The sequence below is a fragment of the Nipponia nippon genome, unplaced genomic scaffold (genome assembly GCF_047370975.1).
Source record: "Nipponia nippon isolate SJK-2023a ecotype South Korea unplaced genomic scaffold, ASM4737097v1 scaffold_33, whole genome shotgun sequence".
In the NCBI taxonomy this organism is placed as follows: Eukaryota; Metazoa; Chordata; class Aves; order Pelecaniformes; family Threskiornithidae; genus Nipponia; species Nipponia nippon.
Window position 1 is genome coordinate 2,477,426 of NW_028262351.1, and position 16,478 is coordinate 2,493,903.

At 50.6% G+C, this 16,478-nt stretch overlaps 1 protein-coding gene and 1 long non-coding RNA gene across 3 annotated transcripts in view; both read left to right on the top strand.

Moving 5' to 3' along the window:
• Positions 1 to 41: 41 nt before the first annotated feature.
• Positions 42 to 1,791, top strand: LOC148054183 (uncharacterized). Of its 2 annotated transcripts, XR_015707601.1 has the most exons (4): positions 42 to 149; positions 276 to 555; positions 1,497 to 1,556; positions 1,694 to 1,791. It is a non-coding gene; the product is annotated as an uncharacterized LOC148054183 (long non-coding RNA). The 2 variants fall into 2 exon arrangements; XR_015707602.1 differs by lacking the exon at positions 1,694 to 1,791 and having other exon boundaries at positions 1,468 to 1,523.
• A 436-nt stretch (positions 1,792 to 2,227) lies between these two features.
• The window catches only part of LOC104008504 (repulsive guidance molecule B-like), a 44,717-nt gene continuing 30,466 nt past the window's right edge, over positions 2,228 to 16,478 (top strand). The window contains exons 1-3 of the mRNA XM_087770705.1: positions 2,228 to 2,335; positions 2,607 to 2,828; positions 15,275 to 15,783. Of these exons, the coding sequence (XP_087626831.1) occupies positions 2,723 to 2,828; positions 15,275 to 15,783 (615 nt within the window). The 5' untranslated portion in view covers positions 2,228 to 2,335; positions 2,607 to 2,722. The remainder of the gene's footprint in view (positions 2,336 to 2,606; positions 2,829 to 15,274; positions 15,784 to 16,478) is intronic.

The following is a 16,478-nucleotide window of genomic DNA, read 5'->3' on the forward strand; positions in this document are numbered from 1 at the left end:
TCGCTGCCGCTGTGGCTGAAGGCGGTTGAGAGCCGGAAGGTGGCAGGGAGGGCGCAGGGAGCCGCCGCAGCGGCGGAAGGAGGCTGCTTGGGGCTGCTCCTGCGGGGCAGGGCCGGGGGCAGCCCGGCGGACGGTACGGGTGTGGGCAGGTAGGTGCCGACTAAGGGCAGGGCAGGGGCACGCCAGGCGAGGCAAGGCGGCGTCCTCACACCACCGGAAAAATTCTGCCTGTGCTCCATTTCCTCTCTCCCTTCCTCTTCGATTGTTTTCTATAGGTGGCAGAAAGATCACGCTATCATTAAAAGCACATCCTTTCCCTTTGTGCCAGTGCTGGGGAAAGAGAGCGAGATGAGTGAGCAAGCACACCGAGGCAGACAGCTCGCTGCCGCTCCCGCGACGCCGGCCGCTGCCTGCGCTGCCGCCATGCCCGGCCGGGGAAGCCCAGGAGCTGACCGACCGACAGTCTGGGAGCTGCCTGCCCGGTCACCGCCCGCCGGCCCCGCCGCGCCCTGCCCCCCCGCCGGTGATGCGAGCGCGGCGATGGGGATGCTCAGGGTAAATCGCTTGTGTTGTTTGAACTGGGATTGCGGGGGGGGGGGGGGGGGGGGAGAGGGGATGACGACGGCTTGCATTTGGGGTTGCGCGTTTGCTTGTTCATTGGGTTGAGTTTCTTCCACCTGTCTTTAAGCAGTCTAACCTGGTGCTCAGAGACTCTGAGATCTCAGGGGCTGGAGAGGGAAGGGAAGTATTGCTGAGGTGTTCAGGCACACATCTGGATTCACTTATGAGTTTGCAAACTGCAGGTTGCATCCAATAAAGCAAACAGCTCTCAATACAGAGGACTTTCCACAGATGTCACCCTCAGGGGTACCTCGAGTATTTCCTCCTCCGCGCCTCAGTCACGTTCATTTCTTGAAGTCGAGGGGTGCGAGGGCAGCTATTGCTGGGCACTGCCAAGGAGGTGATGCAGGGGGCCGTGCTGGCAGTGTGCTTTCCCCGCAGGGAGCTCCCCAGGACAGGCGGCACGATGGGGCCCTCCATGCCCATGCAGGGCAGGACTCGCAGGCCCCTGGCCTGGCAGCTTGGTGTAAGACCAGGCTGCATGGGAGTACCCAAAGTGCGACCCATGATAGTGAATGCCTTTGCTTTACCGGGAAGAAGTACAAAAAAGATACTAAGGCCAGCGCATCAGTGAGGTTGTTGAGGTTTCATGGAGTTTCTGCCTGACAAGGTTTATGTTTGGGAGGAAAGATGGTGCGAGTTTCCGCAGGGAAGTGAGCAGGAAATGTGCTACCTCCACAGCCCTGGCAGGGGACCCCAAATGTGTTTTGTGCCTGCCACCTCCTGGTTGGCACACCCATGGCAGCACATCCCACAACGCAGGTGCAGAGTCACCTGTGGGCCTTGCCCTTGCCGCCATGCCAGGGCTGCTTGCCATGTCCATGTTGTCGCTTGTCTGATATGCAGGTCCTAATTTGCAGTGTCCCATCCCCTAGGAGAGCACAATATAGCTTTGACTCCAGTGAGCCATGCAGCGCTGTACAGTCAAATATGATGTGAGTACCTGGGTATGGTGGGGTACGAGTTACCAGGGGTGTATTGCCAGGACTTTTGCCCTCCTTACATGGACAGAGTACCACGGGGAAGGAAACGACGTGTTTTGCCAGTCACTTACACACTTTGCATCCTGCAGTGCAGTGAGCAGTACAAGAGGAGGCTTGTGCTGACTTCTGGAAACAGATGCTGTCCACAGGGGAGCAGCTCAGGCATCACACCTACCTTCTGGAAAATAAACCACAGTTTGTTTAAAATCCATTAATGTTTCTAGCATGTGTTTGACTTTTACCCACTTTCATTTAATTCTGCTTTTTTAGGGGGAGTGTCCTGCTGTTAGCTTGCTTTCAGCTGTAACTGGAGACGAATAGGTGGTAAAGATGCTCTGGTTACTATTTAAATACACTGTTACGAGCTTGTGTTGGAAGGGGCTCCCGCAAGACGGAGTTTCGCCCCCCTCCTTCCCGGGGGAAGCCCCTGCCCCGCGGGGTGCGGTGCTGCCCATCCCCCCCGACAGCGCGCCCGGCCCAGCCCCGCGCGGGCCACGGGCGCCCTCTCGCAGCGGCGGGGGAGAACGGCACCCCGCCGTGTGGCTGTCAGCGCAGCCAATCACCGCTGCGGGCTCCCGCTCCAACGCAGGCGCCGCTGTGATTGGCTGTACGCGTCCGGTCACGTGGATTCAGGGGCTGACGTGCAGGGCCGTCCCGCGACCACGAAGGGTAGGGTAGGGTGGACCGGACCTAGCCTGATCAAGCCAAGGGCTTTTTCCGCAAGGCACAAGGCAAGACACTAGGGGCGACAGGGGGAAAGGCCCCTCCCCACTTTTGAATCAGCTCTAGCGCGGCGGAGGGTGGGGCCTGTTGGATGGGGTGGCTAGCCAATGGGAGGTGGAAGGTGGGACGGAGAAGCAGCAGGGTCGGTGCGGGGAGGTTGGCCGCAGTGCGTTCAGCGGAGCTGGGCTGCTGCTCTTTCTTGTTCACTCACTGGCTCCTTCCCTTTGTGATTATCTCTCTCTCTGTACCGCGCCGACCCGCCCTACTGTGGCCCGGCAGTTTTTGCCCGTCCCTGCGCCTTTGGAGGAAGAGGAGGAGGAGGCGTCGGCATCCCGCTCGCCGCCTCATGCTGCGGCCCCGTCCCGCCTCCAACCCGGGGACCTGCATGGACGGGCATGGGGAGAGCAGCGCCTTCCTGCATCGCCGAGGCTGAGTGGCTACGCCGCCTGCCGTCCACCGCCCTCGGTCTTATCGCCGCGGTGGGGCTACTGCTGGGCTCAGGTATAGGGGGCGGACCGGGGAGGGAGGAGCCGATGCGCGGCCGCAGAGCGTCTGATGCGCGGAGCCGGGTCCTGATAAGGGGTTGTGCCTGCCTGCGCAGGTATACCTTAGACTTTAACAAGGCGAGACCGAGCGGGGGGTGGGGTGAGTACGCGTACTAGCGTGTTTGCGGCTCGAGCCGATGCGGAGTTTGTGAGTGGTGTCCTCAGGAAAACGTCCGTCAGTGTTTGCACCGTCTCGATGGCTCTTCAGAGGCCGCGCAAGAAGCGCGCTGTACGGGGGAATACGTGTGTGAAAACACTGATATAGCGCTGGAAATAGCGATTGCGGAACAGGGCAGGGTGTACAGGTAGCTGTACAGCAGCAAGCCGAAGGACTTGGAGAAAACATGCTTTTCTTCTGGGTTTTGGTTGTGGTTTTTTTTTTTTTGATAGAACAACTATTTGCCTGACTTAATGGAAACTGAGGAGAAGGTGGAAGATACACTGATAGTGCTTGCCTAAAGTATTTTTCACTCAGAAGTGATCTGATCAGTTTTACTTCTGTGAAAGTGTTTCTCTTTAGCTTGAGTGCTTTTAAGCATTTATAACTGTAGTGAAATAAATTGTATGTTTAAGTGCAGGTTTAGGTAATCTGAATTTAGTCAGATTGCTGTTTCACCTCTCCCCTCCCTCTATACTAAGAGCCTACTGAAAGCAGCAGAATTAATTTTCCTAAAGTTGCAAGGGGGCTTGGATGGGTAGATTTGTTTTGCTATTTTTGATAACTTGCCTTGCCCACCTAGACTAAATTATATGTGATTAAAATATCACAAATCATAATTTAAAAAAAATTGATGCTTTGAAAGTCAGGCTCTGAACCGGCATAGTCTATGTCAGTTTGCTTGGCATAGGTCTTTTTGCTTTGTGATCATGTACCTTAAAACACAGAATTTAATCTCTCTCTCTCTCTCTCTTTTTTTTTTGCAAAGCTGCATATCGCTTGCACAAAGATATATTGAGAAAATTATTGCTTACTCATATGCTTCATGGTCACACTTGGCTGTAGGTTAAAGGCTGCTTCTACTCTGTGGTGGGATTTTGACAGAACGTTTACTTTAGCTACATATCATAGGCAAAACATCCGTTGCCCTTCCAAATTCACAGATTGGATGTTCTGGGTATGTCATGTGAGTCCGGACTCACAGGAGGGTTGGTTAGGGGATAAGCAGAGAAATTGCTAATATCCTCTCATCATTGTGAATTGCAGAAAACAACTGCATTTAAAAATTAAAGGTTCAACATTATTCGGTCCTCTTTCACCCCCCATTTGTCAGAAACTTAGGAATATTTTAATTGGACTGTTAAAATCAAACTGAACTCAGCCCTATTTTACTTTGAGGACATACAAAAAAAGGTGGGAAATGGTGTAAAGAGAGGTATTTGAGGGGAGGGAAAGGAATAGCTGTAAAATATCTTTTCTTTTTGTTCACACTTTCATATGCTTCTGTAAGTATCTTTGTGTTGTTATAAATCTGTTTTATGAGCATTTGAAATTACAAATTCATATATACACAGTGAATTTTATTGGTCATAAAAGGAATAAAATAATGCAGCATGTTTTCAGTAGATAGTTTTTGGTGCTTGGATAGCTATTACATGAAGTCTTGCAAGTGTTCTTTGTGAAGTTTGGTTGTTCAGATTGGCAGCGATGAGGTAGCTGATAGAGGTACAAAGACGATCAAAAGGGATTTCAGAGAACTGGGGCAATTACTTGAAGGATCAGGACTCCATCCCTTCAGTAGCCGGGAGGAATACAGAAAGGAACAGGAAGACCCATCTCATTAACATGTGGCTCAGAGGCTGGTGCCAGCGGTGGAATTTTGGGTTTTTCAGTCATGGGGCAGTTTACATGGCACCAGGCCTGCTGGAGACAGAAGGGGTTCACCTGCCTCAAATGGGGAAAAGGATTCTAGCTCAGGAGTTAGCAGGCCTCACTGAGAGAGCTTTAAACTAGATTCAAAGGGGGAAGGGGATAAAACCAGGCTTGCTAGGAATGAGCCCAGGGGTGCCATGCCCGTGTTGGAGACGAGATCAATACCCCAATGGAAGTGCATTTACACCAATGCACGCAGCATGGGCAATAAGCAGGAGGAGCTGGAAGCTGTTGCGCGGCAGGAAAACTGTGATGTGGTCGCCATCATGGAAACATGGTGGGATGACTCGCACAACTGGAGTGCTGCAATGGATGGCTACAAGCTCTTCAGAAGGGACAGGCAAGGAAGGAGAGGTGGTGGGGTAGCCTTGTACGTTACAGAGTGTTTTGATTGTCTAGAGCTCAACGAAGGTAATGACAAGGTTGAGTGCTTATGGGTAAAGATCAGGGGGAAGGCTAATAAGGCAGATATCCTGGTGGGAGTCTGTTATAGGCCACCCAACCAGGATGAGGAAACAGATGAAGTATTCTACAAGTGGTTGGCTGAAGTCTCACAATCTCTAGCCCTTGTTGTCGTGGGAGACTTCAACTTACCAGATATTTGCTGGAAATACAACACAGCAGAGAGGAAACAGTCTAGGAGGTTCCTGGAGTGCGTGGAAGATAACTTCGTGACGCAGCTGGTAAGCGAGCCAACCAGGGAGGGTGCCCCGCTGGACCTGCTGTTTACGAACAGAGAAGGCCTGGTGGGTGATGTGGTGGTTGGAGGCTGTCTTGGGCTCAGCAACCATGAAATGATAGAGTTTTCAATTCTTGGAGAAGTAAGGAGGGGGGTCAGCAAAACCGCTACCCTGAACTTTAGAAGGGCGGACTTTGGATTGTTTAGGAGTCTGGTTGACAGAGTCCCTTGGGAGGCAGTCCTGAAGGGCAAAGGAGTCCAGGAAGGCTGGATGTTATTCAAGAAGGAAGTCTCAAAGGCACAGGAGCAGGCTGTCCCCATGTGCTGCAAGTCGAGCAGGCGGGGAGAAGACCGGCCTGGCTGGACAGAGAGCTTTGGCTGGAACTCAGGAAAAAAGGAGAGCTTACCACCTTTGGGAGAAGGGGCAGGCAACTCAGGAGGACTACAAGGATGTGAGGTTATGCAGGGAAAAGATTAGAAAGGCAAAGGCCCAGCTGGAACTTAAACTGGCCACTGCAGTTAAAGATAACAAAAAATGTTTTCATAAATATACCAGCGACAAAAGGAGGGCCAAGGAGAATCTCCCTCCTTTGTTGGATGCGGAGGGAAACACTGCCACAAAGAATGAGGAGAAGGCTGAGGTACTTAAATGATTTCTTTGCCTCAGTCTTTAACAGTCAGACTGGTCATCCTTGGGGTTTTCAGGCCCCTGAGCTGGGAGATGGAGATAGAAAGCAGAATGAAGCCCCAGTAATTGAAGAGGTAACAGTGACCTGCTCCTCCACCTGGATGCTCACAAGTCCATGGGACAGATGGGATCCACCCGAGGATACTGAGGGAGCTGGCAGAGGAGCTTGCCAAGCCACTCTCCATCAGCAGTCCTGGTCAACTGGGGAGGTCCCAGCTGACTGGAGGTTAGCTAATGTGACACCCATCTACAAGAAGGGCCGGAAGGAGGATCTGGGGAACTACAGGCCTGTCAGCCTGACCTCGGTGCCGGGGAAGTTCGTGGAGCAGATCATCTTGAGTGTGGGACAACCGGGGGATCGGGCCCAGCCATCATGGGTTTATGAAAGGGAGGTCCTGCATGACTAACCTGATCTCCTCCTATGACAAGGTGACCCGCTTGGTGGATGAGGGGAAGGCTGTGGATGTTGTCTACTTGGACTTTAGTAAGGCCTTTGACACGTTTTCCCACAGCCATTCTCCTGGAGAAGCTGGCTGCTCACGGCTTGGATAAGTGCACTCTCCGCTGGGTTAAAAACTGGCTGGATGGCCGAGCCCAGAGAGTGGTGGTGAATGGAGTCAAATGCAGTTGGCGGCCGGTCACAAGTGGTGTTCCCCAGGGCTCAGTGTTGGGGCCAGTTCTGTTCAATATCTTCATCGATGATCTGGATGAGGGGATTGAGTGCACCCTCAGGAAGTTTGCAGACGACACCAAGTTGGGTGGAAATGTCAATCTGCTGGAGGGCAGGAAGGCCCTACAGAGGGACCTGGACAGGCTGGACCAATGGGCCGGGGCCAACTATACGAGATTCAACAAGGCTCAGTGCCAGGTCCTGCACTTGGGTCACAACAACCCCATGCAACACTACAGGCTTGGGGAAGAGTGGCTGGAGAGCTGTCTGGCTGAAAAGGACCTGGGGGTGTTGGTTGACAGCCGCCTGAACATGAGCCAGCAGTGTGCTCAGGTGGCCAAGAAGGCCAATGGCATCCTGGCTTGTATCAGGAATAGCATGACCAGCAGGACCAGGGAGGTGATAGTGCCCCTGTACTCGGCATTGGTGAGGCTGGACCTTGAGTACTGTGTTCATTTTTGGGCCCCTCACTACAAGAAGGACACTGAGGTGCTGGAGCAAGTCCAGAGAAGGGCAACGAAGCTGGTGAAGGGTCTGGAGCACAAGTCTTATGAGGAGCGGCTGAGGGAGCTGGGATTTGTTTAGCTTGGAGAAGAGGAGGCTGAGGGGAGACCTTATTGCTCTCTACAACTACCTGAAAGGAGGTTGTAGCCAGGTGGGGGTCGGTTTCTTTTCCGAAGTAACAAGGGATAGGACAAGAGGAAACGGCCTCAAGCTGCGCCAGGGGAGGTTTAGGTTGGATATTAGGAAAAATTTCTTCACCGAAAGGGTAGTCAGGCATTGGAACAGGCTGCCCAGGGAAGTGGTTGAGTCCCCATCCCTGGAGATATTTAAAAGACAGGTAGACGTGGTGCTTAGGGACATGGTTTAGTGGTGGACTTGGCAGTGATAGGTTAACGGTTGGACTCGATGATCTTAAGGGTCTTTTCCAACATTAATGATTCTATGATTCTGTGATTCTGTAAGTTCCATTTGCTGTTATGGCTATTTTCTGCTCTTTGGACGGGAGGGTATCTGATTTATCATTTGCCTGTTTTCCTAGTTTTAATCCCTGTGGAATGTGTGCATCTGTGTTTCCTTTAATACATTGTGCAGCCTTGTTTGGTTTGTTTCTACCCCTTATGGGTTGCTTTGTGTAAAAGTTAAACTCTTAAGACTGGTGTGAACTGTCATGAGAATCTGGGAGGATTTTGGGTTGTGACCCTGAATGCTGTGGAAGAGAGGGCTGTAAAAATACCAGTTTACTTGCTGGGATGGTAATTGTTTTCTTTGCAGAAATCAGGTGACCAGATAAGGTGCAACAGTTTGGTATGGGTGGGTTTTTTTTCATCTTGTGGGTTTTTTTGTTTGGTTTTTTTTTATGTAATGTGAATTGTGTACCTGTTTACGTACATCTGATAAGTACTTCAGGTTTTGGTGGGGAGAGATGCTTTTTTTGCCCCTTGTCTCATCATTGTATTATGCTTTAAGAGGTGCTATTGCAGTGTTTGGATTACCTAGCTGGCAGCTTGAGCTTCAAACAGCTGTGGGTTTTCTCACTGTTTAATTCCAGAAAGCAAGCAGTGAAGCTTTAGCTATGGCAGTGCCAGGGAATTAAAGCAAATGGAGTTTATGGCCTGTCCTGTCCCATCCCCATCTGTGTCTGGTCCCGTCCCCCCCCCCCCCCCCTTTTTTTTTTCTTCTTTCTTGAAGAAGAGAAACTGATCTCTGCTTCATTCAGTTTGTTTGTGTCTAAACCTGTATCACTTGAACATGAGCCAACAGGGCCAACCGTGTCCTGGGGTGCATCAAGCACTGTATTGCTAGCCGGTCGAGGGAGGTGATTGTCCTGCTCTACTCTGCACTGGTGTGGCCTCATCTGTGTGCAGTTTTGGGTGCCACAGTACAAAAAAGAAAAAAAGCTATTAGAGAGTATCCAGAGGAGAGCCACAAAGATGGTGAAGGGTTTAGAGGGGAAACCGTATGAGAAGTGGCTGAAGTCATTTGGTCTGTTCAGCCTGGAGAAGAGGAGACTGAGGGGAGACCTCATCGCAGTCTACAGCTTCCTGACAAGGGGAAGAGGAAGGGCAGGCGCTGATCTCTTCTCCCTGACCACCAATGGTAGGACCTGAGGGAACGGCAGGAAGATATGCCAGGGGAGGTTTAGGTTGGACATTAGGAAAAGGTTCTTCACCCAGAGGGTGGTGGAGCACTGGAACAGGCTCCCCCGGGAGGTAGTCACAGCACCAAGCCTGACAGCATTCAAGAAGCATTTGGACAATGCCCTCAGACATATGGTGTGAATTTTGGGGTTGTCCTATGCAGGGACAGGAGTTGGACTCGATGATCCTTGTGGGTCCCTTCCAACTCGGGACATTCTATGATTCTATGACTTCTTAACCACATCCTTCTCAGGAACAGGATTCTGTTTAAAAGTTCAGTAACTTGTCATGTAAAGCACTGAAAGACTAAATGAAGACTTGCTTATTGACTAAGTGATTTAACTTAAACAAGATGGTGATGCAATTCTTATCATTTGCCAACTATGAGTCCAGCATTTCTTTTCCAGGAGTTAATGCTCTTAATCTATTACTTGCTATTGTCTAGATGAAATTCAAGTCATGCTTGGGTTGTCTCAGCCTTTGAGAGAGATGGGCTGTATTGCTATCTTCCACCTGTCCGCCCCCCCCCCCCCAACCCCTTTTTCTCTCTTACAGAATGTTCTCCCCAGTGGGTGAGCACTGTAAGTTCTTTAAGATGTTTTCTGTAGCACTTGTGAATGTGGAAGGAGTGTAGTAAAGATAAGGGCTGGCGACCGGAAGATCACGTGCTGTACGGAAAGAGTTAAGGGTCGACCCTCCCTTGTCTCCGCCCCTTATAACATGACACACCTACTGCTGGGGGTATAAAGCCCGGGTCGGCTGGAGATCTAGTGGGATAACCTTGATGTGTAGTGTTTGCTACACAGTGGTGACCCCGACGTGATCAGGCAACAGCGATGGAGCTCGCGGAACTCATAAAGGTACTAAAGTCGGTAACGACAAGGGTGCTCAAGAGGGGGTTTGCGGCAAGGCGGCGCCGACCTGCTGCACGTGGTGTGCTGATGGGGCATGAATCTCCTGGGAACGAAAAGCCAACAAGTTTAGTTTCGGAGGGGACACAGGCTGGCTGGGAAGGAGTGGCCTGTGGGACACAGACGGAACCGTTGTTACTGGGGGCTGAGCCAACGGAGGAAGGGGAGGTGCAAGGAGACTATGGCGCAGCGGGAACAAAGGAGTCGGGAAAGGTGTTCCCGATACAAGTGGGGAGTTTAGAGCGGCCGCCCACGGAACCTTCGGCACCTCCTGCACCGGCGGATCTGCCACTTCCTCAATACCCCTGGGGCGAGTTGCAACAATGTGTGGAAAGGGAGCTGACTGATAGGTTGCTGGATTGGGTCCCGGGGGCTGATGTGGGATCCCAGCAGTATCGTGAACTACGTGAAGGAAGATGGCGGGAAGGAGAAAAAGAAGGCAAAACACCTGAGGACGCCCCATTGTATCCCAGTGATCGACGAGTGCTGGACACACAGAGAGCGGAGCGCAGGACATCGAGGGGGGGTGGTAGGGCTCCCCCGGCACTGTCAGTGATACCTGAGCCACCAGAGAGAACCCCTATCCCTAGGGCAATGAGAAATCAAACTGGTATTCCCTCACAGTGGAGGGAGCCTGTACACGATTACCCCATGAGCTCTGATAGCAGTGAGGGCGAAGGGGGTGACGAGGGATCCTCGATTGTTGCTCATCCGCCCCCGCTTCCAAGACGGACTAACGAGGTTTCAAGGGAACTCGAGGCATTGATCAGCCGATTGAGAGGGGTGGTGGCAAATGCGGAAAGTCTTATGCCAGGGGGAATGCCGAAAGAGAGGGCAAATGGGACGGATTGGCAGATGATTGCAAAAAATTGTGTCTTGGAAGGAGTGCGATTCCAGGCCCCTCCGATTCAAGCATTTCCTATCCGAGCAGCCCCAGGTGGAGGATATGAGTGGCAACCGTTAGATGCAAAGTTGGTGAAAGAATTGGTCACAACGATGAAAAGTCATGGATTAAATTCCCCAGAGACCCAAGTCCTATTAGACTGTGTTTTTGCAACGCCGCTTGCACCTTTTGATATCATTCAGTTGATGCGGGCCGTATTGACCCCCTCGATGATGGTATTGTTTAGGGAGGAGTGGAGGAATCGGTGCACCCAAGTTGTTATTGAGGCGCAACAGGCCAACCATCCCATGGCAGGAGTGACTTTAGAGCAGCTGATGGGTGAAGGGCAGTTCGCAACTCCTCAGGCACAGGCTCAGCGAATGCGGGGGCGCGATTTTGCTGCATCTTCGAAAGCTGCCCAGGAAGCAATACGCATCATCGCAGCTCTTGATAAAAGGGAGCCTCCATGGGTCCAAATACGGCAATCGTTAAGTGAGCCCTTCACAAAGTTTTTAGACCGGCTGCAAGCGGCGCTCCAGGTTGCTCGACTTCCTGAGCAGGCTAAGGAGGCGATATTGCTTGACTGTGCACGTACGCAAGCAAACCCACAAACTGCAGTGTTGCTAAGACAGTTACCCATAGGGACCACGCTTTCACAGATGATTCGTTATGTGCTGGAACAGGAACAGGCGCAAAGTATGCAACCGGTAGTGGCCGCAGTCCATGCGGCCTGCCGCGGCGCACGACTTATGTGCCATAGGTGTGGGGGGCAAGGACACATGGCGCGACAATGCCCTTCAAAAATAAACACCCCCGGAACAGGGGAAGGAGAGAGAGACCTACGATGCTGGCGCTGTGGGCGACTAGGCCACAGAGCTCGACAGTGCAAATCGGGGAGTCAGCAAAGGAGACCGGGCTGGGGAAACGAGAAGAGGGGATGGCTGAGGGCCGTGCCATCCCCACCTGCCCCAGTGATCAGCTCAACAGGCCCGACGACAGCAGCGCAATGTATGGCACAGGGAGTCTCTCCTTCCCCGGGACCAGCACAGTCGCCTGCGGTCCCAATGATGCAATATCCAACTCAGCTGCCTTGGGGAGATGGGAGCGCGCAATAGAGGAGGCTGGGGATAGAGCCTCGCCGTATGTGGCACTCACCCTAAACATGACCACACGACCAGAAGTAGATATTATAGTTACCCCATGGCTCCCAGCGTTGGGGGGAACACCACGCCTCGTGTTAAGAGCCCTTTTAGATACAGGAGCGGATGTTACAGTAATCCCATCACATCTATGGCCAGATGATTGGCCACTCGAACCGAGAGGTTCGCTGCAAGGCGTGGGAGGCATGCAGACCTCGCATCAAAGCAGGAACCCAATGCAAATTATGTTGAAGGATCCGGAATCTGGACAAGCTAGGGTAGCATGGTGTAACCCCGTCATTGCTGAGTTACCCATTGTCATCTTGGGACGATGTTGCTTGCAGAAGATGAATATAGTGCTGCGTACAAATTTATCATAATGGCCACTGCCTGTATCCGCCCATTAAAACTCACCTGGTTGACAGATAAACCAGTGTGGGTAGAGCAGTGGCCATTGACAGAGGAAAAGAGGGCGGCTGTTCGACAATTGGTACAACGAGAACTTGACGCAGGACACATCGAACCCTCTACAAGTCCCTGGAACACCCCCATTTTCGTGATAAAGAAAAAATCGGGAGCGTGGCGACTGCTACATGATCTACGCGCAGTTAATGCATGTATACAAGACATGGGTCCGCTACAAGCGGGCCTCCCTTCTCCGGCCATGATTCCACCTGACTATCAAATAGTGGTTATAGATATTAGAGATTGCTTTTTTAGTGTTCCCTTGCATGAAGAAGATAGAGTACGCTTTGCCTTTACTGTTCCTGAGCCTAACAATCAACACCCGTGCGCCAGATATCAATGGAAGGTGTTACCCCAGGGCATGAAAAACTCACCAGTCTTGTGTCAAATTGCTGTAGCTGCTGCGATACGCCCTATTCGAGAAAATTTCCCTATGGTCATCATTTTCCATTACATGGATGACGTGTTACTGGCGTCCAACCAAGAGGAGTTACTGGAAAAGGCACGCGTGCAGCTGATAGTCAGTTTGGAGCGACATGGGTTACACATTGAGCCTCGGAAAACACAGGTAGGGCGTGCAGTAAAGTATTTAGGTACTCAACTGATGCCACGAAGCGTGACAGCACAATCATTTGAAATTCGGACTACAGTGACAACACTCCATGAGGCACAAAAATTAATTGGACAACTATTGTGGCTTAGAAACTTTATTCCAATATCTGAGGCAGAAATGACTACCTTATATCAACTCCTGAAAGGAGGAGATTCCCCCTAGCTCCAAGGACTCTTTCAAGAAACCATCAGGAGATTCTTAGGACAATTATGGAGCGAGCCCAGCATTGGGGTCTCGCTCGATTTACACCTGAACAACCAGTCACTGCCCTGATTTACATGACCGATACCGCTGGCCATGGTTTACTAATTCAAAATAATGGTGAAAAAGGCTGGCCTTTTGCTTGGTTGTATCAAGGCAAACCAAAGACGGCTTTAATTTCTTGGCCAACATTATTATCCCAGCTTATTCTCCGCTGTCGGAGGCAAACTCAACACTTAACAGGGAAGGACCCGGAGGTCATCGCATTGCCCTGTTCTTTGGCACAGTGGGAGTTGGTACTTCCACAAGTGGGGCTCCTGCAAGCGGCGATAGCTGAATTTACGGGTCGTATTGAAGGTCTAAGACCACACCCCTGTGGGGAGATAATCCAGGTACTCCATTTTTTGCCAGCTAGTGCCATAGTTGAACAACCCACCGGAGGCCGCACAGTTTTTACCGACGCGTCATCGATTACTGGGAAAGCTGTCGTTACATGGCAGGAGGATGGTCAGTGGACCCACATTAGTTATCAAGATCAAGGGCAATCCGTGCAGTATCTTGAGGCCAAGGCGGTATGGATGGCTCTCACTCAATGGCCCGAAGAGGCCTTGGATCTAATCACAGACTCTTGCTATGTATATAAGTTACTGAAGAAGTGCCGATGGGCACTTGGGGCAACGTCAGAGATTGCCGGAATGTTGCTCACCGCACTGCAAATGAGAACCGCTCCTGTCTGTCCTATCCATGTTAATAGTCATAGTTCCATACCGAGTTTTCTTTCTGCTGGGAATGAAATAGCGGACAGCTTAGCAAAGAGCGTACTGGCGGTTGAAGAAACTTCTAACCTAAGGCGAGCTTTCCGCCTGCATGAGCTCCTCCACTGTGGAGCTCGCGGTTTAGCTAGGCTCGCTGGCATTACGTTGCAAGATGCTCGCTCTGTGATTGCTGCTTGTCCTGTGTGTTCCAAAGGTCCCCTCTGGGAGGCAGGGGTAAACCCTCGAGGGTTGCAGCCCAACCAAATATGGCAGTCTGATGTTACGATTTATGAACCCTTTAATCCACGTAAGTATCTGCATGTCACAGTTGATACCTGCAGTGGAGTTATTTTAGCGACTATGCATGCTAAACAAAATGCTCTCGCAGTTATTTTACATTGGCAGGACTGTATGGCGCAACTTGGCATCCCACAAAAAATTAAAACAGATAATGGAGCGGCATATGTCAGCAAGAAGACAAAGGACTTTTGCGCGCGCTGGGATATTCAGTTGAGTCATGGCATTCCCTATAACAGTACGGGCCAAAGCATTGTAGAACGCGCGCACCGCACATTAAAAGAGTTACTCGACCGACTTAGGGAGGGGGAAAAGATAAGCCCAGGAACAGGGGTTCCCCCTCCCCTTGACCCTCCCTTATTTCGGGCACAGCGTCTGTTGACGACGGCACTAATTACCTTAAATCATACCATTTGAGGGAACACCTATAAAACCCAGACTGCAACCCAGGCACATTTCCGGCTCGATGAGAACGAAGGGCCTTACCCTTTGGTTCAAGTACGGGACCTGCAAACCCGTGAATGGGGGGGCCCTTATTCCCTCCGTTGCTTGGGACGTGGGTATGCGTGTGTGCAAACCGAGAAAGGGACGCTAGAATGGGTACCCAGTCGAAATATTCGACCGTATAGACATTAATCAATCTATTGAGTCTTATCTTGACAGGTTACCATTTCCCTATGCATCCTGATGGTGTGGGGGAGTAATGAGGGAGCCGCGACGAACTACTGGCTGGACTGGGCAAAATCTATGAACGTAACGGATGCGTGTCTGTATAAGTCTTACCATATATGGATTATTTTACACGCAGCTTCCCCAGCAAGATCCAGAACTACTGGAGCTAAGGGAGGGGGAAATGTAGTAAAGATAAGGGCTGGCGACCGGAAGATCACGTGCTGTACGGAAAGAGTTAAGGGTCGACCCTCCCTTGTCTCCGCCCCTTATAACATGACACACCTACTGCTGGGGGTATAAAGCCCGGGTCGGCTGGAGATCTAGTGGGATAACCTTGATGTGTAGTGTTTGCTACAAAGGGGATATTGCAATCTAAGAGGTTTGCTTGATTTCTCTCTGCCTTCTATTTTGTGCTTAGCTGACTGCCAGCTTCAAACACCTTGTCGAATCCAGAAGTGCACCACAGACTTCGTGTCCTTAACTTCACATCTAAACTCTGCTCTTGATGGCTTTGATTTGGAGTTTTGCAAGGCCCTGCGGACATACGCTGCTTGTACCTATCGCAATTCCAAAGTATGCCGTGGAAATCTAGTCTACCATTCTGCAGTGCTTGGAATCAGTGACTTCATGAGCCAGAGAAACTGTTCCAAGGATGGACCCACATCCTCTACCAACCCTGAAGTGACCCATGATCCCTGCAATTACAGTGGCCACGCAGGATCCAGAGAACATTGGGGAGAGGAACAGACTTCTCTTCCTTACCTATTTTGTGGTTTGTTTGGTGATCCTCATCTGAGAACTTTTAAGGATCACTTCCAGACATGCAAAGTGGAAGGTGCTTGGCCTCTCATAGACAATAACTACTTATCAGTGCAAGTGACGAATGTGCCTGTGGTCCCAGGATCCAGTGCTACTGCTACAAATAAGGTATGGGTTGTTCTTAAACACTGTGTATGCATACAGAAGTGGAAGGCCAAGACAGTAGAGGAGTAAACTACTTAACCCCTAACAGTTAAGGGTTGTAGTAGGTTGAGTGTCTTCCATGGAGTAGTTTGAGGAAAATAAAACTGCTGGGCTCATCTTTTGGAAAATTGCTTCTTTCCTTAGAAACAAACAAAACTTAAAACAGCTTTCCCCCCCCCCCCCCAATCCATAAATATTACCACATAAACATTTAAGAACAACTAAATTGATGCTTTAAAACAAGCATCAGACTGCAGCATCTGTGACTGTCCCCACACTAAGTGGAAATTTTAGGGCAGAAGGATGGAAAGAGTGTGGGTCTTTGCATTAATTCTTTACATTCTATAATAGAGAACAAAAAAATATTGATGGAGTGGCACAACAGATTAGTTACCCAGGATATTAAGTCTTTAATTGGAAAGGTATGTTTTGTGGGAGATGTATTCATTCACAAAACACTCCTGGCAATTTGTAGGTGTTTTGCATAGTTGTGATGCTGATAGTAAGGACATCTGTTTCTTCAGTGACTAAAGCTGTTATATATTCTATGGTCTAATTAAAACTTGCAATGCTAGTTTCTTTTGAGCTTGTTTGATCTGTTTATGCCTGTTGGCATAGGATCCCAGGGCCTTTCAGATGGAGAATGAAGAATTACTAAG